General features: G+C 39.0%; 1 protein-coding gene across 4 annotated transcripts in view; it reads left to right on the top strand.

The window, feature by feature from the left end:
• SHPRH (SNF2 histone linker PHD RING helicase) overlaps nt 1-7,011 on the top strand; it is an 87,584-nt gene extending 80,573 nt beyond the window's left edge. For 2 of the 4 annotated variants that reach the window (XM_059400890.1, XM_059400891.1), the window contains exons 28-30: nt 194-372; nt 5,271-5,351; nt 6,493-7,011. In XM_059400890.1, coding sequence (XP_059256873.1) covers nt 194-372; nt 5,271-5,351; nt 6,493-6,589 — 357 coding nt within the window. In that variant the 3' untranslated portion in view covers nt 6,590-7,011. The other 2 variants (XM_059400892.1, XM_059400893.1) reach the window with 2 other exon arrangements.
• Nucleotides 7,012-25,605: the final 18,594 nt, after the last annotated feature.

The following is a 25,605-nucleotide window of genomic DNA, read 5'->3' as shown; positions in this document are numbered from 1 at the left end:
TCCCCGCCGAGCAGAGAGCCCCATGTGGGGCTCGATCCCAGGACCCCGAGACCACGACCCAAGCCAAAGGCAGAGGCTTAACCCACTGAGCCACCCAGGCGCCCCTATTGTGGTTCTTAATAAGACCTATAATATACTGCTCTTACTTTTAAGTGAGCCAACTAAAATTTAAATGTACCTTTCTCTTTTTTAGGAGAACCTTTCAGCATTTAAACATGATCCTCAAATCAATATTTTGCTGCTGCCCCTGCACACAGGTTCTAATGGATTAACTATCATTGAAGCAACTCATGTTCTCTTGGTGGAGCCCATACTGAACCCTGCCCATGAGCTTCAGGCCATTGGGAGGGTGCACCGAATTGGACAAACAAAGTAAGAACTAAAATTAGCATCAGTTACATTTGCTTCATGTGTCTAAGATAAAAATTGGTATTTAAACTCATTTATGTTTATTACAACCTATTCATTTTTAATCACTTACTTACTAAGTTTTCAAGTATATGACCAAAAGACATTTTGAGATTTCCAACCATCCCTCCTCCAAACAGCAAATCCCCAAATTCTCCCAGATATTTGTCTTTCCCCCTTCAGTCTATCCTGATCACCTCCTTAAAATATTTAAGATAGCTGCAGAGTTGAAGGCATCCATCATGACTTTGAAAGAATTGATTTTTGATTGTGTAAAATAACCTGAATTTAAAAGAAGGCATATTTCATTCATGACTCCTTTTTAAATTCTTCCTCTTAGAAAAAGTCAGTCCCTTAGGTCTATTCTAAGACATATTTAGTTTTAGTTAAGGCTCAGCCTAATACTGGGCCCAAACCTAATAGTGTATAATGTGTAATAGCTACTACTTTTATTCAAATATCAAAATAGACAGTTATCTTTCATAAGACCTCTTAGTGTATTACCTCCTAGATGTTAGATACCTTGAATGTTTAAAAAACACCCATATTGAGTAGTCATTAAATAAATATTGAGTGGCAACTATATGTCACTCATTATGCTAGATACCGAAGACTCAAATTGAGGAAGACATAATCTGTTCCCCCAAGGAGGTCACTGTGTAGTACAAGAAATATGGCAATAGAGTGTACAAAAATACAAAGAAGTACTGTGATAATAAAAGAAGGGAGTGGTCAGTTATGCCTAGAGAGTTAGGAAAGGCTTCATTTTGTTGAATCTTAAAGGAAAAGTTCTTTCAAAGCTGGGCTGGAAAAGGTGCTCACACAGCTAAAGAGAGAGTTGCATGTGCAAGAACGCAGAAGAGATAAACACCATGATTTTCCTAGGGGCCATAAGGAGTTTGGAATTGCTGAGGTATAGAGTATGTGGAGAGGAGTGACAATAGATGCCATCTTCGTATGACCTACTGAAAAAACTGGATTGCTCTGGAAGCAGTTGCCTGGATAATAAATGAGGACTTTAGTTTTCAGCAGAAGAGACATGTTCATCAAACAAACCTGTAGTAAAATAATGGCAAAGTAACATAACTGTAATAAACACACTTGTTCTAAGTACCATGGAGTGTCATTTAAAATGCAGTTATATTTTATTTGGTTTGGGGGGTTATTTGGTTTTTGTTTTTTGGTGTTTTTTTTTTTTTCTTATATTTTTAAATACCGCTTTCTTTTCTTATCAGTGTTTTCCAAAGCGTAGACTGGATTCTGGTCAGATGTAAGACCACAGTCTAAAAAGGCCATTCAGCATTACCCGTGCTTCCCTAGTAGATAAACTTTTCCACTTTCTAAAGAGGCTATTGTAAAAGTCTTCTATAACTTCCTGCCCCACTGATGAAAGTCTTGTCTCATACATGGAAAACAAATAAGGTCTCATCTTTTCATCACCAGTTTGAACAGTTTACCTGCATCAATACCCCCATATTTATTCAATAAATTTTTATTGAACACCTTCTGAGATCCCCTCATGGAACTTAATTTCTAGTTATGACAGTTGGTAGAGAGACAGATAGTAAACAATAATGTAAGTAAAATATATGCTGTTAGGAGCTTGAAAAGTAGAGCAGGGTAAGGAGGATTAAGATTTGGCTAGGGGCCCCTGAGTGGCCCAGTTGAGTAAATGTCTGACTCTTGATCTCAGTTCAGGTCTTGATCTCTGTTTAAAAGAGAAAAAAATATATATTTGGCTGAGCAGGTTGGCATAAAAGATACTTTTTTAGCGAGGGAGAAAAATAAAGAGGGGGGAGGAGCAGAGGGAGAAACAGAATCTTAAGCAGGCTCCACAGAGCCCAACTTGGGGCTTGATCTCCCAACCCTGAGATCGTGACCTGAGCCAAAATCAAGAGTCAGAAGCTTAACCCACTGAACCACCTGGCATGCGAGCTTTTGTGGGAAAGTTAACATCTGAACAAGGACTTGAAAGAGCTGAGAAAGCCATGCAAATGTCATTGGGTATAATATTCAAGCAAAGATCACACACAGTGCAAAGACTCGGTCAGGAGGTACATTTGAGGAATAGCAAGGAGCCAGAGTTGCTAAAGCAGAATAAGCAAAGAGGAGAAAATAGGAGATGAAGTTAGAAAGTAGGAGAGGGGGTTTTATAGGGCCTAGGAGGTCGCTATGAGGACCTTGCTTTCACTGTGTATGTAAGATAAGGAGCCAGTGCAAGTCTTTGAGCAAAGAAGCAACAAGTTCTAACTTAAGCTTTGAGAGAATCACTCTTGAGTGCTATGTGCAGGGCCAGGAGACTGGAAGCAGGGAGAACAGTTAAGACACTGCTGTATAGTCCTGGTTAAGAGTTAAGGGCAACCTGGACCATGGTAGCAGCAGTGGAAATGGCAAGAAGTGATCAGGTTCTAGACATATTTCAAAGGTAGAAGCAGTAGTTACGTGTGGATAGACTGGACATGGGTCGTGAGCAAGTCAAGGTCAGTACCGTGGTTTTTGACCTAGATAACTGGAAGATGAGGTAGCTTTCAGCTGAGCTGGGGAAGACTACAGAGTAGAGCAGGTTTGGTGAGGGAAACAGAAGCGTATTTTAAATAGAAATTTGAGATGTTTACCCGGTATTTATTACAAATGGAGATAGCTATTCTGTAATTGTATATACAAGTCCAAGTTCAGAAGTCTGTGCTAGAGATACATTTGAAAGTCAATGGCATAAAATGGTATTTTCAAGTCTCAGGACTGAGTGAGATTACCTAAGGAATAGGTGTAGGTAGAGAAGAGGACCAGGGACTGGACTCCAGAGCACACAAAGTTGAAGGCTGTGGGAGAAGAGAAGGAACCTGCCAAGGTAACAGATAAAGATCAAACAATGAGTAAGGAAGAAAACCAGAAGAAATATTCCTGAAGTCAAGTAAGATAAAGATCAAGAATTGACCCATAGATTTAGCAGCATAGAGATCGTAGTGGTGGAGGCGATGTCCTGATGTGAGTATCAGAGAGAAGAGGATTTTATTTATTTATTTATTTATTTATTTATTAATAAACACCTAACGGAGGGGTTAAGTAACTTGTCCAAGGTCACATAGCCAGCAAAACTGCTAGCGGGTTTCAAACACAGCTGCTCTGCCTCGCCAGTCCCTGCTTCTAAGCACGGTGCACTCCTGCCTCTTTATCTCTGGTAGGACTTGTATTTTGAACAGTTTTGCTGCAAAGAGCAGAGAAAAGGAAGAGTATGGGATCAGGAGGTCTGTTGTTGTTGTTGTTTCCTTTCATATGGAAGAAATAATGGAGTGATTCATTAGAAACAGAGAACGAGTGAAGCAAGAGTGAGGAAAGAGTGCCGGAATAATGTCGAGCGCATGAGTGGTTGTAGGTAGGGGTATAGATATTTCATCTGTAGCAATAAGCAGAAAGGCACAGTACGTCCTTCCCTTTTATTACAGTGGGAGAAGTGTCCCTTTTTTTTTTTTTTTTGAAAAGCCAGCCATTCCAATGTCATGGGTCCCATCCCTTCTCATATTCTCAAGGACATTCCTCTTGTAATACATGACCACATAAATATGTCTTAATATTATCTGTCTTCAAAAACACTCCCCTACCTTCCACCACCACCTCCCCTTCCTTAACCCTCCCCTCTCAGCCTTTCTGTTTGGGCTTTGTCCTCACTGTACCACGGAAATGAAGTTCATGTTATTAATAACCTGCTTCTTGCCCGTGGTCCCTGAGGATTTTGTTCTCACCCACACTTCCTAGATGAGCTTATCCAGTCCTAGAGCTTTAAGTAGCATTTACATGTGGATGACTCTCAGACATTTGTCCCCAGTCCAGACATGCCCCTTCAGCTCCTGCCTCAGACTCACATACCCCGTTCTGTTGCTTCACACACATCTGGACTGCCCCTCCCCTTGGATACCTGGCTAATGGAAAACTCATGGTAAAGTCGAACATGGTAAAAGAAAGTGTATTCCCACTGTACTCCCACCCCCCCAGCCCTCCCCATCTTATAATCTGACTCTCTCATCTGTAGTTTCTCAGACCATAAATCTAGGGCTTTTCTATGCTTCCTCTTTTCATGCCACACATCGAAACCGTCACTGAAGTCTTGCCAACACTACCTGGAAAAGATACTCCAGACTTCCTGCTACTTAGTGTTTCCACTGATACAACCAGAGCACAGCCTACCCTCTTACCTGGACTCCTGCAGAACTCCTTAACTGGCTTCTTGGCCTTCACTTCTGCTACCTAACAGTCCATCACCCATATAATAGCCAAAGTGATGTCTAAAGCAAACTCAAGTATAAATCAGATCATGCATAAAACCCACAGATGGCTTCCCCTCATAATCACAATAAAATCCAGATTCCTGCCATATCCCTCCAGACCCTACAGCATGTGCTCCCTGCTGCTCTCCAATCTCACTTCTACTCTCTAGCCCTCCGTTACAATACACTTCTGCCCTGCAGGGCTTCTTTCTGGCCTTTGAGCATTTTAGGCTTGTTCTAAGCATGTTCTCTTCCCCCAGAGCTTGCCTTTGGTTCTTGTTGCTTCTGTTGGGATGCTCTTCTGCTTCTTGGCTTAGTAGCCTCATTCCCATTAGTCGTGTCGCAGCTCATACGTGAGCTTCCTCATGGCGTTATCCGTACCATCCAGTTTCTGTGTTTATTGTGCGTTTCCCTTCATTAGAATGTTAGTTCATTAAGACTAGTTTTATTCACTGCTGACCCCGCCCCCAGCACCTTGATTAGCAGCTGTCGCAGTGGGCACCACATGACTGATGAATATAGCATATAATAGGGGAAGTCTTCTTTGTTCTAGTTGGTTTTAAGAGGTTTTTAACCTTATCATTATTATGTGCCTTCTAGACCTACCATTGTACACAGATTCTTAATTAAGGCAACAATAGAAGAAAGAATGCAAGCAATGCTGAAAACTGCTGAGAAGAGGTCGGTAACAATTTCCTACCAGCTCATGGGTGTTTGCGGTTTGTATACGGTTATGCAAGTGTTTGGGCCTCCTTCACTTAGATGACCAGATACTTTTAAAAGCAAGATAGGACATTTTACCTATCTAGAATTTCCCAGTTAATGCTTTAGACATCCTATATTTGATTTCATATATTAATAGTGATTATAATGTTTAAAAATATTTAAACCGCCCTACATTTCTTTGCCGTACTGGATTACTTTTTAAAGAAATCTATCTTTATGCCCACCCTAAAATTCGGATGTCTATAAAAGGAAACTTAACAGTGTTGCTTTATACATCACACATGTCAGTCACGTGCACATAGAAAGATCTGGACTTAAACTCAGCTGGTGATTTTGATATTCATTCCAAAGGCAGAACAGAAGCGGGGAGACCAGAGGAGGCTTAATGTTAAAAACTTAATTTTAGAACTGTAAAACTTTCTAATATGTATTCCGTAAATTTCTTCCAAGTCATTTTGAAAACATAAATCAGTGCTTCAGTACATCCTTACGAGATAGGTATGGTTGGCAGATACAGAGGAATGATTGCCTTGTGGGGGATGTCTCTATGGAGGCACTGTGCATAGCGAAAAAGCAATTGGAAACCAGAAATCTTCCATTGATAGTTTATGGGAAGCAGAGAGTCTACTATGAAAGCTGTTTGCATCAGACATGAGGCTTTTTATTGTCAATGTTGTTTCCATGTGTAACAGAATCCAGCGATTATAGTTAAGCTGCTTAAATAAAATAGCAGTTAGAAGAGCTGTTGAAGTTCTCTTGAAATACAATAACTTTGGGAAGTAAGAAGGCACATTCTAAAGTGAGAGCCTTAGAAGCAGTTGGTATGGGTTTTGTTTCTTTGTTTTAGGAATTGTGGAGAGAAAAGGACATTTTTGTAACAAAGCCGGAAAGTGCTATACAGAAGTCTTGGCTAGTTTTGATGAGGTGTAATAGTGATCCTATTACTGACTTTGTCCTTGGAGGTTCATGTGGCTCTCACAAATACTGACGAGGGAATGTTTTCATGTTATCATTATGTCTTAATAAATATAACACAAATGTAATCATTTGTTCCTTGGTTTCTTTCTGACTCTACTCACTTGGAAAAATCCTACAGTCACACAAACTCATCAGTGAAGCATCCAGAGGCCTCCGTCTTAACTTTGGCTGATCTGGCAGACCTTTTTACCAAAGAAACTGAAGAACTTGAATGAAGTACACTTGGTTCAGTCCACAGACTTTGATGTATTTAAAATTTTCATAGCTTATAGAGCAAAGTTATAAGTAAAAAATCCAGTAGATGTCAGTAAATACTATTCTTCTTTGGATGAATTTCTTTCTTTTTTCAGTTGTACGGTGTCCTAGTAGTTACTGAGTCCTTTCCAGGTGTCTTGTTTCCAAAAGATCTATAAAGATTTTTAATTTTACACTCCTGGGAAAACATTTATTTTTGTCCCAAAGAATATCTGTATCTGATGAGGCAAGAGAATTAAGAGGTAATGTGTACTTTTGATAAGATCACTCTTGAAAAGAGTTGGAGTAAGGGAGAAATTAAACTTGTCTAGCTTGGTACTACCTGGTATATTTGACCCACTTAAATCTCAGTTTTGGAAGGGCCTTCAGTATCTTTAGCACATGATTCACCAGTATCTTGGTAGTAATATTTTAAGTGGATGGTGAATTATATTAACTCCTAGTTATTTAAGTAGCTTTAGACTATAACTCCATGCATAGTAACTTTACAGTAATACAATTCCTAACAATAAGTTAATATTAGACAAGAATTTATTTTCTCTATATGTTGCTACTAAAAATTGAAACATTGAACACTTTTCTTATTTCTGTGATGTGTTAAGTAGTGTCGGTGTAAGCAGTGAACTTTAAATAGCATTTTAAGTGTATTCATGTTTATCATAAAGTTAGCTAAACTGCTTTCTCTACTTTTAATTTTCCTTATTGCTTTTACATACTTTAAGACTGATGTTTCTGTAAATATTGCAATTTTTATAATTTTAGCTCTTAATCATTATAACATGGAAGTATGGCAGGGTTTTGCTTTTTTTTTTTTTTAAATAATTATTATACTGATGTCATGGTTTCTTTTCCTGTGTCCTTGGAAACTAGACTTTTAACCACTAATATCTAAATTTGTGATATTTGTTATTTTATTTCACTAGGACCTCTCTCAAGGACTAGTATTTGATCTTTGGAACAAGAGAATGTCGTATTTACATAAGCAAATAATTGTAACCGATAACAACTGAGTGTTTCTTCTTCTGTGAAGAATTAATGGACTTTTAAATCACTAAATAATGAGTAGCTTGTTTTATCCTAGCCATTTGATGTAATACAAATGTTCTTGTTTTGTTTTCTTTGAGCCTTCAGAGTTTTAAATGACCCTCAGGACTCATTAGCTCCTACTTAGCTGCCCAGAAAACTGTAATAGAAATATCCCTTCTATCACATTTGTCCAAGAAGCTTTGGTGCTTAGTTAAGGTGCATTTTCTTATTCTAGGCTTATAGGGTGACATAATTCAACTGAAGAAAATACACACACATTTCTGGTGCTTATTCTGCAGTTGAAGGAAGATATGCATTGATTCTTTTATATGAAATTAAACAAAACTATTATTTTTGTAGCTCTTTACATATTATGAAGAGCTTTCCTGTACATTCACATTCAGCTTTAATTTGCCCAACAATCCTGTGAAGTTGATATAACTAATAACATTCCCCTTCTAAAGGTAGAGAACCAAGGTTCAGAAATACAGAGAACTGTGCTTATGGCACGTAGCAAGGAAGGAGTGGAGCCCAGGTCCCCTGACTCCCAGTCTCATGGTCTTTCTCTAAATCTTAAGTCATGCTGAGATTCAGAAGGGCCCATGGTTGTAATTTAATGATGAGCGTATTTCAGTATTTCTGTTTGTTTCCTAGTATTCCTTTTTGAGCTAAAGTTTTAGGGAAAACAATTTGATATGCTTCGATTTTGTAAAAAAGGAAAAAAATATATATATAAATAATACCTATCTGTATTAGAGAAAAACTGTTCTTATTTATTTCTGTAAGATATCATTAAATAAATATTTTAGTGGAAATTGAAATTTGGGGATTTGTTAATTTCTGAGCCAAACAACATACAGTCTATTTTCTTGTTTTTTTTTTTGTTTTGGTCTCTCAACAAAAGGTGTCAAAATTGTTTATACTGTAAGATTCCATATTTTATAGACATTATTTCTTCAAAACAGTTGTGGTAATTTTTTTTTTAAGATTTTATTTATTTATTTGACAGAGATCATGAGTAGGCAGAGAGCAGGCAGAGAGAGAGGGGGGGAAGCAGGCTCCCTGTTGAGCAGAAAGCCCAATGTGGGGCTCTATCCCAGGACCCTGGGATCATAACCTGAGCCGAAGGCAGAGGCTTTAACCCACTGAGCCACCCAGACGCCCCAGTTGTGGTAATTCTTCCAGACAGTCGTTCAACACAAATACAGATCTAATGCCACATCTTCTTGGCTGCAAACAAAGCCAAGTTTCCTACTTCAATCATTTTGTATTTTCTGAACCATCACTGTGCTCACAAATAGTTCTGAAGTGGCTGCTGTACTAATGAACCCGTGAGAAGAAATGAGATCATAACAATCCTTCAAGAGTTTCAGTGTGTTTGGCTCTGGGGAAGCATTCTCTGTTAGGTGAATCCAAGTGAGTTTATTAGGACTGAAGAGATGGGGTAGATACAATGTAAAATACATATGCTAATTCCGTAATCCTTTGCCTTAAACCCAGATAGCTTCACTGTTTATTGTAGTTTCAGTTTTTCTCTTAGTGTGTGATTGCGGCAGAATGATCCATCTGTTTGGTTTTTAGGGATTCCTTCTTTTCAGGTCATAGTAATAACAACAAACTAAAAACTAGCAACATGATAATTGAGCATGTAACCACAAATATTTTATGAATAATTATCAAACTCACAGTATTCATCAAACTAGTTAGGAATGGAATTGAGCAAAGCATGATTAATTAGCTATCAACTTAACCTGCCCTTTCAAGTGGACAGAGGAACAGTGTCTTTTAAATCTTCTTCTGCTCTCATTTACTGGATTTAGTGTACTTAAATTCTTTGTTTATTAAACTCCAGAATAGCTTTTTTGAAATGCCAAAATCACCTATGCTAAATGACCTTAATCATTCAATTAATTAAACTAATCTTAATTTAACATAGTTAATTTTTTTTAAGATTTTATTTATTTATTTGACAGACATAGATCACAAGTAGGCAGAGAGGCAGGCAGAGAGAGAGGAGGAAGCAGGCTTCCTGCCGAGCAGAGAGCTGGATGCAGGGCTCGATCCCAGGACCCTGGAATCATGTCCTGAGCTGAAGGTAGAGGCTTTAACCCACTGAGCCACCCAGGCGCCCCTAACATAGTTAAATTAAATAAAAAATATTTTTCAGGGGCACCTGGCTGACTCATGTGAGTCAGAGCATGTGAGTTTTTAAATCTTAGAGTCCTGAGTTTGAGCCCCATGTTGGGCATGGAGGCTACTTTAAAAAGTAATTTTAGTTTTTCTAGAATTTAAGCAAAATCGCCCCAATAACATGTCATTTCATCATTTTTAACTGGCATATCAAAAGAAAAATGTAATGTCATTAAAACGGTACAGTATAAGCAATGCACTTTGAGCCTGTCTACTCTAGTAAAGGAAATTTAATCTTTAATAATATTTCTTCAAAGTAGGACCAATTAACATATTTTATAAAATTTTTGAGACTCTCCATGTATCTATTATATTGTGAACCCCACAAGAATGTTATCACATTAAGTGTTGAATATGAACCACTTAAAAGCCTTCCTTTAGAGGAGGAGTTTGCAGGTAATTGGTAATCTGAGGAGAATTCCTAGTCTTGTGATAGGTGTGCAGTGTTGCATCTGAATTCTAGAACACTCAGTATCACAGAAAATAGCACGAGAACTTAAGTCTTTCCTTGCCTTCAGCCAGCCTTTCAGAGACACACGTTCTTGTCTTTGAAGGTCCCACATCATCCCTCGGATTCTATTCCATTATTTAGTATCAGTGACTTAAGACTGATTTTGTTTGTTAAATAGATATAGTGAAACTGAATCCTTTGTGCTGCAGCTCACGTATGCAGCTCCTGTTTTTGCAAACTAGAAATAAAGGTTAGCCTTCTTTCTCTGTATAATGATCCTTTGTGTAGGTGTCTATTGTTAGGAAATTGTTCGTTTAACCTTGTCTTTCTTCTGAACAAATAACCCACCCCTTCAGTCTTAAGGGTCTTCTTCTAAAGCCCTTTGGTATCTTCGTGTCTCCTGGAAACCTGTTCTTATTTATACTCCACACCCCTGATACCAAGGACCGGTTTAGTACGTGTGAGATCTTTGCAGATCTGTGATTTGTATCCCAGCACAATTACAATCAGTGACCCCTCCATTGCCTTATGGAGCAAATATATGTCCCCAAATTTCCTTAGAAATCTAGCTTCTCCTCACTTTATTAACAGTTTATTTAGAGTATGTCTATGGCAATTACCTGTGTTTAGTTTCTTGGAAGACCATTTTGTTTGTATTTGCCACATCCCTAAGTCTGTACTCAGAACTACAAAGGCATGTTACGCCTTCTGTTTCCCAGCTTCCGATAATGAAGTAAGTGCTGCATCCAGTGATTTTTTCCAAACTCTTCATAAAAATTTCCACTAAGATGAGAGCATTATTGTCTGTTGATTTTGTTGAAAATATTTCCCTTTGGCGGTCACAAAAAGATGTCTTTGGTAAATGCAAACCTGTGCTTTAGAAAACAATGTATTTTAGTGCCTGATCTGGCTTTATTGTATCAGATTATTTATCAGTGGTTAGTTATTAAACTAATAAGCATCATTGTGGAATATTGTATTTACTTAAAACTTCCTCAGTGCATCTCACTTTGTAAGTCTCTAAAGGATAATCAGGTTACTGCTCTTACTCTGCAAGTGACCATTCTACCCTACTTCCCACATAATTGCTTACCAGCATGATATGCTACAAATAAATACATAGCACTTCTGTCTTCCTATTAAGTTGCTAAGAACAACTCAGATAAGCAGACATCTAATTTATGCAGTAAGTTCTTTTAAAGGGATGATTATTTTTACTCACCATCTTTCTCTATGCATTTGGCAAAAGATGAGCAAGTTTCCTTCTTAAATGGTTTTGGTCTTTCAAGCATTAAGATGAAGATCTTTACTAAATAAACCACTTTACAATTATCTTCTTTCTTCATTTCTTCCACCGGTCCTTCCTTCCTATCTCTTCTGTTCTCCCTCGGTTTTGAGATTGTATGTCTCTGTATCAGAAAAGTAGTTTATATATAAAAGGGTACTTACCATACCCCTACCTAAACACTCCTAAACTGGACTCAGCGGTCTCCTGAGGGCGTGGGGGGCGGGGAAGAGACTCCTCAGATGAGCTTTAGAGGGCAACCCTCCCCCGCCCACCCCCCTCTCCTAACTATACAGTCTGCAGCTCCCTAGAGAGAGTACACTGCCCCTATCGCAGCCTGAGCTAATGACATGACCCATATAAACAAAAGCCCTAAGGCCCTCAATAATCTTGATGTATATGCAAGGCCCTGAGATGAAAAAGTTGAACAACTACAATAGCTTATTTTTGAAATATCTTCAGTTAAATACTTGTTCATTAAGATCAAGGGAGGAGGGGCATCTGGGTGGCTCAGTGAGTGGGTTAAGCCTCTGCCTTCGGCTCTGGTCATGATCCCAGGGTCCTGGAATCGAGCCCCTCATCAGGCTCTCTGCTCAGCGGGGAGCTTGCTTCCCCCTCTCTCTGGCTGCCTCTGCCTACTTGTGATCGCTCTCTCTCTATCAAATAAATTAAAAAAAAAAAAAAAGATCAAGGGAGGAAATGGCAAAAATTTTCTAGCCATGCTTGTAAGTTTTCTATATGTACATTTTTATTGATCACAGTCCAAAGTTTCTGGTAAAAAATGTACACAACAGCAGCAATATATACAAGTTTGGTGGATCTTGTATATAATGACTTCCACTTAATTTTGCATCATGCACGGTTTAAAAAAAAAAAATGGTTGAGGTGCATATAGCAGCTGACTTTTTAAACCAAAAGCTCTCTCCATATGAATTTAAAATGAAACAGTGATATTTATTCTGTGATTACTCTGTGACCATGGAGATAATTAATTCTCATCTGCGATGTTGAGTTGTGTGAGTTACTTCTGTTAGACCACAGTCTTAGTCATTCAATCAAATATTAGTCTGTGTGGTGTTATGAAAGTGGTGTGTGTGTGTGTGTGTGTGTGTGTGTGTGTGTGTGTGTGTGAAAGTGTTTTTGGGTATGATTAAAATCCATAGTTAGCCAAGTTAAAGGAGATTATTCTAGAGGACCTGAATGGACCTGATTCAATCAGCAAAAAGGCATTAGGAGCAGAAGTGAAACTTACAGAAGAAAGTCCACCTGTGGACAGCAGCTTCCACTCCTGCCTTCTTGAGAGTTCCTGCCTGCCCTATGACTTTGGACTTGCCAAACCAATCTCCATGATCACAAGCAATAAATCCTTTAATATAGCTCTCCTGCCGCTTTTGTGTCTCTGATCAAACCCTGATACATACACCACCCTTGGATGCCACTTTTAAATAGCATTGTAGGGGCACCTGGGTGGCTCAGTGGGTTAAAGCCTCTGCCTTCGGCTCAGGTCATGATCTCGGGGTCCTGGGATCGAGTCCCGCATCGGGCTCTCTGCTTAGCAGGTAGCCTGCTTCCTCCTCTCTCTCTCTGCCTGCCTCTCTGCCTGCTTGTGATCTCTGTCAAATAAATAAATCTTTAAAAATAAATAAATAAATAAATAAATAGCATTGTAGTATTTCTTGGAAAATATATCCAAAAATGTTTAAACATATCCTGTTTATATCAATGAAGAATGAAGATTGCGGGGGTAGAGGGAGAAAGCCTTTTAAAATGAGTACCACTGGCGTCCATCATGCCATCCAGTGTGGCACTGACACATTCGAGGAACAGGCAAGGAGATCCATTAAGGTAAGGAAAGAACTTCTATTGAATGGGAGGATTATTTATAAAAAGAGAAATTAAGCTTCCTTTTATTTAATATGCGGACCGATAGTGACACCCTCATTCCCATCCGCATATATGGCAGTCACATGTCACCTATGTAAATGGAGATGGGAGCTCTCATACATCAGGCAAGGAAGGCTGAAGAGTTTCATTTCTGGATCAAGGTGGTAGGGAGAAGCTAGTCACCTTTGCTACTAAATGCAGAGGAGAGATCTATGGCGTCCAATATAATTTTGAAAGAAAGGAAGTTTAGAACACAAAATAGGTACTCGAAGGAGATAGTGAAATTGTTCCTAAAAGATTTTAAGAAAAGGCTAGGATTTTTATCTAACTAAAAGTGAACTCTAAGGTTCTTTTAAGTCCTTTAGTTAAATACTTATAGTATTTTCCATTTTAGGTTTTTATTTTCTCTCTCCCAAAGTGCATGGTGTTAAATTCCAGAATCTCTTTACCCAAGTGAATAATACTATAAAGGGGCATTGTTATTTCCTTTTCTAAAAAGTTAATAAACAGAAAATGCAACTATTTTTAAAATTTTTATCAAGAATGCAATGATTTCAGTAGAAAAAGCATCACCTTCCATTGGGTGTGTGGTAAATGGGAGGCACGGTGTTGAATTATAATTCATTGGAATAACTGATTAACATGATTCACATCAGAGCAGAGTTGTGGGCTACTGAAACATTTGCAAAAATCCTGTTCACGAAAGAGACCCGCCTAATAGACCCTGAGAAATCATTTCACACTTCTAACTACACTATTCCTGTGTGTTCCATATTTGATAGTAAGTGCTGTTTGATTCTTATTCTTTGATTTTGATATCAGTAACTGTTACACAAACTAACTTTTATCTCTATGATTTATTTAATGTTGTGTTGAGCTGTTTGGGTTTCTTGGATTTGCCCTGAAGTCACAAGTCAACTGTATTGTCTGAGCATCGCAGATACAAAGGGACAGAGAATCTGCTGAAGAGGCCACCTTCCAGCATAATCAAGTCTTACTGGGTTTCTCTCACACAAGTGTCAGGAAGCAAGAATTTCATGTTCCCTTCAAGGTCTTTGTAGACGGACTAAGAAATTGACATGAGACAAATTAACTGGAGAAAGTCAAATTTATTTATTCTTTTTAAGATTTTATTTATTTGAAAGAGAGAGTGTGCACACGTTCAAGGAGGGAGAAGGAGAATCAGGCTCCCCACTGAGCAGGGAGCTCAAAGAGGGGTTAGATTCCCAGACCCTGAGATGATGACCTGAGCCAAAGACACGCTTAACCAACTGAACCACCCAGCGCCCCGAGAAAGTCAAATTTAATCTTGAATGAATGGAGAATCCACCCAGACATGGAAATTTCAAGACAGGCAAAATGAGGTATACATGTCATTCTGAACTAAGCAGAAGGGGGTTGGGGTCCGGGACATCAGAAGGATGAAATGCAGTTCACAGGAAGATGAAAAAGAGTAAATGTTTTCTGGGGCGCTGAGAAACAATGGGACACAGAGGACTTTAACCAAACAAGCCTTAGCCAGTTCATAGGATAATGTAGTTAGCTATGATGATAGCTCTCTTCCTGCAGCAGATCCTCTACCGAAATTCTTTCAGACAGTAGTGAGGGGGAGGTAAAGAGCTCTTCCGGAATCTGCTGAAGTTTGATTGCTGTTTAACTCAATAATCCTCATGCCAAAATGACCCATCTTGGGGCAGCCTGCCCTGGGCCCCTACACTAGACAAAATCATGGATTGTTTTTCTCTCCAGTTGGAAGCAAATTTGACCTTAAAAAGCACTGATATTCAACAATAAAAAGATAACCCAGTTTAAAAGTGGGCAAAGCATTTGCATGTGTTTTTGAGAGACATGTTTTTATTTCAAAATGAAGACATTGAAAGCATAAGAAATCTAAAAGAAATATCTGGAGTATTTTGTATTGCCACAATATAGCGACACTAAATGTGTGGCCTCAAAAATGATTATCAGGTAATCAGTACAAATAGTAGCATTTTAACTTTGCAGGGTTTTTTTCTCAGCTTTAGCAAGAGGAATAACTGACAAATATAATTGTCTATTTAAAGAGTACAATTTGATGTACAAACACACTGTGAAATGATTATGAAGATAATAACACCCCACCACCTCACATATTAATCATCTTTTTGAGTGTGTAGTAAGAAAGCTTAAGATCTATTGTCAGCAAGTTACAAGTATACAATACTGTATTGTTAACTGTACTCACCGTGCTGTGCTTCAGAGTCTCAGAACTTACTTACCTTATAACTGAAAGTCTGTACCTATATCTCCCTCCCTTGCAAACAAAGGTATATAAGTGTCAACAAGCACGTGAGAAGACAAGTCTGGGACCCAGTCCCACATCAGGCTCCTTGCTCAGCGGGGAGCCTGCTTCTCCCTGTGCCTGCTGCTCCCCCTGCTTGTGCTCATTCTCTCTCTCTCTCTCTCTCTCTCTCTCTGACAAATAAATAGAAACAGAGATAGAAAGGAAGGAAGGAGGGAGGGAGGAAAGAAGGAAGGAAGGAAGGAAAGAAAGAGAATGAATAACAGTAATAGGAAAAATGCAAATCAAAACCATAATGAGGAGTTGGAGGAGGGGAAGAGAGGGATGAATAAGCAGGGCACAGAGGATTTTTAGGACAGTGAAGCTATTCTGTATGAAACTACGATGGTGGCTATGTTACTGTACATACATATACCCATAGAGAGCACACCCCAAGAGTGAACCCTAAGTGAAATAAATCAGACTCAGAAAGATAAATATATTGAAGCAAGGCTGCTGAGAAAACCCCATAAAAAACTGCTTTATTCGCTCCTTTTCCTGCTTTCATTCTCCCCAAGACCTACGCTGTTGGCTTACCACACGCTTTACAGAACAGTATGTCTTCCTCATAAAGATCAAGGATTTACTGATTTCTCTGGAGTCTTTCAGCACTATGGATAACATCTTCGGGGTGACCAGGCAGGGTCGTCAGGTTTTCCAAGACCCCTGATCCGGAGCCTTCCTATACTGCTGGTGGGAATGAAAAGTGGTACAGTCATTTTGGAAAATAGTTGGTTCATTCCTTAAAAGTTAAACATTCACATACCAGTGATGTCACTCCTATATATTTACTAAAAAGGAAAGAAAACAAATATCCATACAAGGATTTGTATATGAATAGTCTGGCGGTCCTGCAAGTTAAACACAGAGCTACCCTAAGACCCGGCAGTTCTGCTCTCAGGCATACACCTCTGGTCCATTGCTACAGCTGCCAGAACAAAATGCCAGAGACTGATTGACTTCCACAGAGAAATGTGTTTCTCACAGCTCTAGAGGCTGGAATTGGAAAGATCAGGGTGTTGGTAGATCCGGTTTCTTCTGAGGCTTCCCTTTGGCATGCAGACAGATTCTTTTCCCCTTGCCCCTCAGGTGGTGTCTCTTCTGAGGGCCTGCACCCCTGATGCCTCTCTTCTTCTCAGGACACCACTCATATTGGATTCCAGCCCCATCCTCAAACTTGTTGTCACCTACATTCTCTACAGTAGGCAAAGGTGGAAAAAATCCAAATGTCCATCAAATGACAGATGGATAGAGAAAGCGTATACACTTATAATGGAATATTATTTGGACATATAAAAAGATGAAGTACAGATATGTGCTACAAAAGAATAAATCTTTTTTTTTGAAGATTTTTATTTATTTATTTGACAGAGAGAGATCACGAGTAGGCAGAGAAGCAGTCAAAGAGAGAGGAGGAAGCAGGCTCCCTGCTGAGCAGAGAGCCTGATGCGGGGCTCGACCTCAGGACCCTGAGATCATGACCTGAGCTTAAAGCAGAGGCTTTAACCCACTGAGCCACCCAGGCACCCCCAAAAGAATGAATCTTGAAAACATTATGTGAAGTGAAAGAACCAGTAATTAAATCAAGTATGCCTCTGTAGGAGATATTGAGAGTAGTCAAATCTATAGAGTCAAAAAGTACATTTGTGGTTGCCTAGGCCTAAGAGAGGGGCTGGGTACATGTAATAGTCACATGGAGTGACTATTAATCGGCATGAAGTTTCTTTACAGGATGATGAAAATGTTCTAAACTTAGGTCTTACAGATAGTTGCACAACTCTGAATATACTGAAGAAACACTGAATTCTATACTTTAAATTAAGGCTGGATTTTGTGGTATGTGAATTATATCCCAATTAAAAAAAAAGTGTATATATATATATATATATATATATATATATATATATATTCTTACTTATGTCACTTGTCATTACTTTCTCATTTATTTCTCTTTTTTAACAGATAAGGTATTATTTGCCCCAGGGGTATAGGTCTATAAATCATCAGGCTTACACATTTCACAGCACTCACCATAGCATGTACCCTCCCCAATGTCCATCACCCAGCCACCCTATCCCTACTAAATAAAATATTTTAAAACATTTTTTAACATTGCAGAAAGGTTTTTTGTTTTTTTTCCTAAGCCACTTGGCATGCAAAAGTTTTGGCAGAGCCCATTCTAGATTAAAATAAAACAGACATTCTTCAAAATATCACACACATTATAGAGAATATCGTGCCCTGGGCCTGTGTATCTCATTGATACCTGGAAGCTACAATTTAAATGTGGTAACGTCTAGAATTACTGGTTGTAGTTGTCATTCGTCTGAATAAATAGCCATGGAAATGGAATGACCAAACAAGAGTAAATAGATCAGGTTCTTAGAAATAAAACAAAGGTGCCTATTATCTTTCAAAAATTCGCTAACCATGGGGTACCTGGGTGGCTCAGTGGGTTAAAGCCTCCGCCTTCGGCTCAGGTCATGGTCTCAGGGTCCTGGGATAGAGCCCACATTGGGCTCTCTGCTCCATGGAGAGCTTGCTTCCCCCCCCCCCCCTGCCTGCCTCTCTGCATACTTGTGATATCTGTCAAAAAAATAAAATCTAAAAAAAAAATATTCACTAACATTGACAGTATGCTTGTGAAAAGCCTTCATACTGGCACACTTGCCAGTTTCTAATAAGGAATCCTATGGTCTTTCAACTCAAGGAATGAAGAACCAATAATCATGTAACCTAAAAGTGATGTGTTTGTCCCATCCTAGGAATACATCATAGTCCAATCTACCTTTTGCACTCAGATATTGACTTGAACAGTTGAACTGTGAGGCTCATTTAAAGGAATGGGCTTGTGATATGAGCTGTAGAAGAAACTGAGCAGTGGCATCTATTGGTGATTCCTAACCTCAGCACTACTGACATTGTGGGCCAGATCACTCTTGTGGGGACTGTCCTGGGCATTAGTAAGATCTTTAACAGTATCCCTCACTGCTGTCCCCTAGATGCCAGTAGCACATTTTAACCTCCAAGTTATGACAACCAAAAAATGTTTCCAGACATTATCATATATTTCCTAGAGGGCAAAATTGAGAACCACTGCCATAAGTCAAGGACCAAAAGAAAAAATTCATGTTTGATTTCTACTTTACTTGTATAAGCTCATTGATTTGAAATATCCAGAATATTATATAAAAAGTAGTTCCGTTGATCTTACTAAATTTAGGTGACCATATTCTTTTCCAATTTTATTTGGAAGATTATATTATGATCTAAAATTTGAATCCAATGCTGAAATGCCAGCTTGGAGCCACAGAAGGAATGAATGTTTGTATTATAGCAAAAGACTGTCCTTGGACACTCATAAATGGAAACATTAAAAAAAATCAGGAATGTAATTTTGAGTTTTACCACATAGTTAAAGATTTGTTATTGACAGTTTGCAGATACACTTATGTATGTCTTTATCATTAAGGACACCAACTCAGCATGGTAGAGCTCACTTTCATTGTCCTTCTAGTCTACCAATTAAATCATTTAAGAATGAAGGACATTGTCATTAAAGTTTTGACACATTGTACTTCAAGGGTTTTAAATATGAACTCTGCATTCTGAAGCTATGGTATGGACGTCGTCTGCCCACACATTTTGATATGTCATAACATTAACATAACACCACTTTGTGACATTCATTTTCCCACTGAAAAGTCTTCACCTGCCTCAAGGGGACCATAAATAGACTGGATGGTCTTTAAAAGATGGGATAAAGTTGTTGCTAACTTTCCTTCCTTCCTCCCTCCCTGCCCCCCTTCCTACTTCCTTTAACAAGCACCATTGAGACCCTAAAGCCAGTGACCCACACCCTTTGTAATGACACTGCAGGCAAGCATAGACACATTAGCCTCTCCTAGCAGCAGGATGGGAGGCTTTACCAAGAGGGATCCCAAGGTTCACGTCCATGGAATTGGCTACAGATGCCTGCTAAAGGGATATACCATCATGAGCAGTAAAAACACAAAGTACACTTCTTAACTGGAAGTTGTGTGAACTAAGAGTTAAGAATAAACTTACTGTTTTCTGTATCTCAGTAAATGGCACTCCATCTTTCTCTTGCTCAAGCCACACACCTTGCAGTCATCCTCACGTCTTTTTCTTTTCTCACCCCTCCCATCCTATCCGTAAGTTCACTCTCGAAATGCATCTGGACCCCAACCACTTGTCACCACTTTCAGAGCAAACAACTCATCACTGCCGTGATTGTCTTAACTGGGTCATTGTCACAGCCTCCCAGAGTTTTTTCCCAACACAGCCGCCAGTGTGATCCTTCTAGGACACGTGGCACATAATATCCCAGCTTTGTGCAAAGCCCTCCCATGGTTATTCAACTCAGAGAGAAACCTAAATCTGTATGCAGGACGGAAGGCCCCTGCTGATCTGAGCCTCTGTGCCTCTGTCCTCCTCACTCACAACCCTCCTCTACCCCTCTGTCTATCCATGGGGGGCTTCTTGTATCTACAACATGCCAAGAGGCTCCCTCGGAGCCTTGAAGTGGCTATTCCCTCTGCCTATAATGATCTTCCTCCAGATATTTGTATGACCCCCTGCCTCACTTCTTGTGAACCTCGGCTCCAATGCCAGTTTATCGGTGAAGACTTCTCGGGCATTCTACACAAAATTGCACCTTTACTATCCACACCATCATTCTATCCCCCTTATTTGTTTTCTCAAGCTCTTATCACCTCTGACATATATTCTTTTATCTATTTTTTTCTGTCTTCTCAATAGAAAATGAAGTCCCTAAGAGCCGAAATTTTATTTTGTTTACTGTTATAGCCCAGCACCTGATAAACAGTAGGAGCTCAATAGCTACTTGTTGGAAAAATGAATGAATAAGATCTTGTCTTACCATATGATAGATGGCATTAGGATTAGTACTGTTCTAAAGACTTCCCATAGAAATTGTTGGGTTTAAAAAAAAATCAAAAGTTTATAATTTATCTCATTGTTCCCTAAAGCAGAATATAGGATACATTTTGGTTATTATGGATTCTATTTTTTTTTTTTTTTACTAGTTCCTGCCTGTTAATTGACCTTTGCCTTATAACCAATCATGGCTTCAGCTTCAACTGTAACATTTATAAATGACCCCCTAATCTTTACTTCCCCTCTTCAACTCTCCTTCTGACCCCAAACACTTGTTTCTAAGTTGCCTTTGAATGTATCCAGCAGCGCCTCAGTTTGGAGTAACACTATTTGAGCTCTGACTTGATCTAGCTTTATCATTCACAAGTGGAGTCTCCTTGAGCAAGACGGTGATTCTCTCAGCTTTCTCATGTGAGAAATAGAAATCTGGTTTAGCTCAGCCAGTCTCAACAACATATTGGTATAATTCAGTCACTAGAGATTGTTGGGATGAGATGAGAATTATGCTTAACCAAAGTCTTTATTTTCCATACTCTAGCTGGACAGTCTAAAATTCCACAGACAGTGCTGAAACAACTGGACATCCACATGCAAAAAAAAAAAAAAAAAGAAAGAAAGAAAGAAAGAAAAGAAAAAAGAATCTGGACACAGACCTTATATATTCAACAAAAATTTGCTCAAACTGGATCAGACATAAATGTAAAACTCAGAATTCTAAAACTCCCAGAATTAATCTAGGAGAAATATAGATGAACTTGGGTCTGTTGATGAGTTTTTAGAGACAACACCAAAAGCATAATCCACAAAAGAAAGAATTGATAAATGTACTTCATTAAAATTAAAATTTTCTGCCTTGTGAAAGACACTACCAAGAGAATGAAAAGAGAAGCCATGAACCAGGAGAATGTATTTGTAAAAGACACGTCTGATAAAGAGCTATCACCAGGGGTGCCTCGGTGGCTCAGTGGGTTAAAGCCTCTGCCTTCAGCTCCCAGAGTCCTGGGCTCTCTTCTCAGTGGGGAGCCTCCTTCTCTTTCTCTCTGTCTACTTGTGATCTCTGTCTCTCAAATAAAAAAAATCTTCTTTTTTAAAAAAAGAGCTATTATCCAAAATATGCAAAGATTCCTTAAAATTCAATAATAACTAAACAAAAGACTGATTAAAAAATGAGCCAAAGACCTTAAGAGACACCTCACCAAAGAAGAAGATATACAGATGGCAAATAAGCATATGAAGAGAGGCTCCATGTCCTATGTCATCGGGGAAATGCAAGTTAAAACTACAATGAGATACCATTACAGACCTGTTAGAATGGCCAAAATCCAGAACACTGATACCAAATGTGAGTTAGGATGTTTAGGAACAGGAACTCTGATTCATTGCTGGAAAGAATGCAGACTAGAACAGCCCCTTTGGAAGACACGTTGTTGATTTCTCATGAAACTAAACATACTCTCATCATCTGATCTAGCAGTCATGCTCTATGGTATTTACCTGAAGGAGTTCAAAACTTATGTCCCCACAAAAACCGACATATGTATATTCATAGCAGCTTTTTTTTCCTTAAGATTTTATTTATTTATATGACAGAGATCACAAGTAGGCAGAGAGGCAGGCAGAGAGGCAGGCAGAGAGGCAGGCAAAGAGAGAGAGAGAGAGAGAGGGAAGCAGACTCCCTGCTGAGCAGAGTGCCTGATATGGGGCTTGATCCCAGGACCCTGAGATCATGACCCGAGCTGAAGGCAGCAGCTTAACCCACTGAACCACACAGGTGCCCCTATTCGTAGCAGCTTTATTCATAATTGCCAAAACTTAGACGCAAACAAAGATGTCCTTCAGTATGTGAATGGATAAATAGAACTGTGGTATATCCAGACAGTGAAATATTAGTGCAAAAAAGAATGAGCAATAAAACCATGCAAACTTAGTAAGTGAAAGAAGTGAATCTGAAAACACTACGTGCTGTATGATCCCGACTCTACGATATTCTGGGAAAGGTAAAATTATGGAGACAGTAGAAAGATCACTGGTTACCAGGACTGGGGGGAGGAAGGAATGTATAGGGAGAGCATGAGGATTTCTAGGGCAGTGAAACTACTCTATGATACTATAATGGTAGATCCATATCATCACAAGTTTGTCCCAACACATAGAATGTATGACTCCAAGAGGGACCCCTTGTGTCAATGTGGGTCCATTGATTGCAACAAGTTACCTCTCTAGTGGGAGGCATTGATATGGGAAAGGTTATACACATGTGGAGGCAAGATGTATATGGGAAATTTCTGGACCTTCTGTGTCCTAAAATTGTTCTAAAAATAAAGCTTGTTAGGAAATAAAAATATTAAATATATTTAAAAATACAAATATAGATAATAGATGATAGAGATAGTTGGTAGTTAGATGATAGATAGATAGATAGATAGATATAGATATCTTTACATACTTCAGAGCCCAGCTCAAATGCCTTCCCATTTTTTTTATACCCCTACCCAAGCCACTGCTTCCCCAACCTAGGCAAAATTATAGCTATGTTTTTCCATGTCCTTTGATTTTTCTTTTATATGGAGCTATATATTGAAACTCTTTAGCTGATTCTCCCAAGAGATCATTATTTTTAATCCACAAGGCAATAGCACTGACTTTTTACACAGTAAAAAAATTTTAGCACGATTCAATAATACTTATTATGGGTCTTACTGCAACATTTAACAGTTTTCTAATTGAATTCTGGGTTTTTTGAATCTTCAGATGTTTGCTTAAGTAAAGAATAACACATCACTTAACTGGCATCTGATCTCAAAGGCAGATATGAGGGTCTCTTTCAGTTTCTCCTGGTGGCAAAATTTGGAGATTTTTGAGGACTTTCTATAGTGCATCTTTCCCAGATTCCTGTTAAAGAATTTCTCTAAAAATACTCCCCTTACCAGATCTTCTTCTCATTTCAAGTCCTTTATTTAAATTTGTTTCAGCTATAAAGCAACATAATTTTATCATCAACAGATTCCTATTCTAAGAAGAAATCAAGAAGGTAACCAAGAAGAATGTCAGTGTCAAGTATAGCTTCTCCCCCACCCCCTTTTGTTTTACCCATAATTGCATCAGGCCTAAGAAGGGCTTAATATCTTGATAAGTCTTATCCTTTGGATAGGAATGTACAGTTTCATTAGTTCTCAAACTATAGCAATGTAGCCTGCTTCAGAATCCTCTAGGGGGGCTTGCTAGAACACAGACTGGGGGGCCTGCCCCCAGAGTTTCTAATGCAGGAGGTCTGAGTGAGGACTGATTATTTCTAACAAGTTCCCAGATAATGCTGATCTCCTGGTCCAGAGACCACACTCTGAGAAACCCCTCCTCTATGTATGCAGTACCTGCAGAGAAACTCTGTCATGGTGCAAATCCTTCATAACTGTGAAGACCATAGGTTGGTCGGAAATGTGATGTGTCAACATCCCAGTACTTTATAATGTTCTATGATATTGAAATAGACAAACAAGCCACAGGGTGCTTGGGTGGCTCCGTCGGTAGATGTCTGCCTTCACCACAGATCATGATCCTTGGGTCATGGGATCGAGTGCCACATTGGGCTCCCTGCTCACTGGGGAGTGTGCTTCTTTCTCTCCCCCCAACCCTCCCTCTGCCCCTTCCTCTGCCTGCTTGGGCTAGCTCTCTTGCTCTCACTCTGTCTCTCAAATAAATAAACAAAATCTTAAAAAAAAGAAAAGAAAGAAAACAAGCTGCATTTATCTGCCATCCGCTTAAAAGGATCAATGCATTGTTCTGTCATCCTCCCTGAATGAAATAAGTACAATTTACCAGTGTCTGAGGAACCAACTTCAAATAGTGTGTAAAAAGAAGAGTAAGACAACTGTTGTAAACTTCCAGAGCAAATATGTTTTCACTTTAAGTGAAGGCATTCCCGGAGAAACAGTATGGATACGTATTAGTCTACGTAGGTCAGAGAGCCCCCACACGAGTTTTTTCCCAGTTCAGGAAAAAGGAGGGTGAATTGAATCTCTAGACATGGAGGAAAGCTAGAAGAGAAGCTATGCCCTAATAATTTGGTATAAAGATTTCTCTTAAGATTAGCACACATTGGGCGCCTGGGTGGCTCAGTGGGTTAAGCCGCTGCCTTCGGCTCAGGTCATGATCTCAGGGTCCTGGGATCGAGGCCCGCATCGGGCTCTCTGCTCAGCGGGGAGCCTGCTTCCCTCTCTCTCTCTCTCTCTGCCTGCCTCTCTGCTGCTTGTGATCTCTCTCTGTCAAATAAATAAATAAAATTTAAAAAAAAAAAAAAAAAAAAAAAAAAAAAAGATTAGCACACATTACTAGTAGGTTGCGTTTTGACCAACAACATCAAATCTTAGGCAGAAATCAGTGAAATCATTTGTTCCAAAGATTTAATCATGTGGAAATCCCAGCAGTTTTGTTGTTACTGTTTTGGTTTGTACCAAGAATTTCCAGCCTTATTAATATAGGTTTATTTCAAATTCCTAAATGTAGGGTTTTCCTCCCTGTATAGATATTCTGGACTGGAAGGGCAATCTTTCTCTCCCCAGGTGGTTACCACTCTAACAGGTGGAAACAAGGCAGTCTCCAAAAGGTTCAAAGCTGTTATGGTCAACTAATTATACATACCATGAATTTTTAAAACTTCTTTCAAGTAAGTTAATGGCTTGGAAAGCAGATAATAGATACATTTACTGTCTATACATGAATCTATTTATCATTAGTCTTCTTGTTTGGAAGTTAGAACTAAGCCATGGAAAATAAAGAAAATGAGGGAAACAGTTTATCCTCTTTTTGAGTACTTTTTGGATGTTACAATTACCTGGAAGCCCTCTTTTCACATAATTAAACAACATTAAAAAGCTCAATTCTCTGGCTAGGAGTTCACATG

This window comes from Mustela nigripes, chromosome 5 (assembly GCF_022355385.1).
Source record: "Mustela nigripes isolate SB6536 chromosome 5, MUSNIG.SB6536, whole genome shotgun sequence".
Lineage (NCBI taxonomy): Eukaryota > Metazoa > Chordata > Mammalia > Carnivora > Mustelidae > Mustela > Mustela nigripes.
The sequence above is the reverse complement of the archived record's forward strand: the minus strand, read 5'-3'. Positions and strand labels throughout refer to the sequence as shown.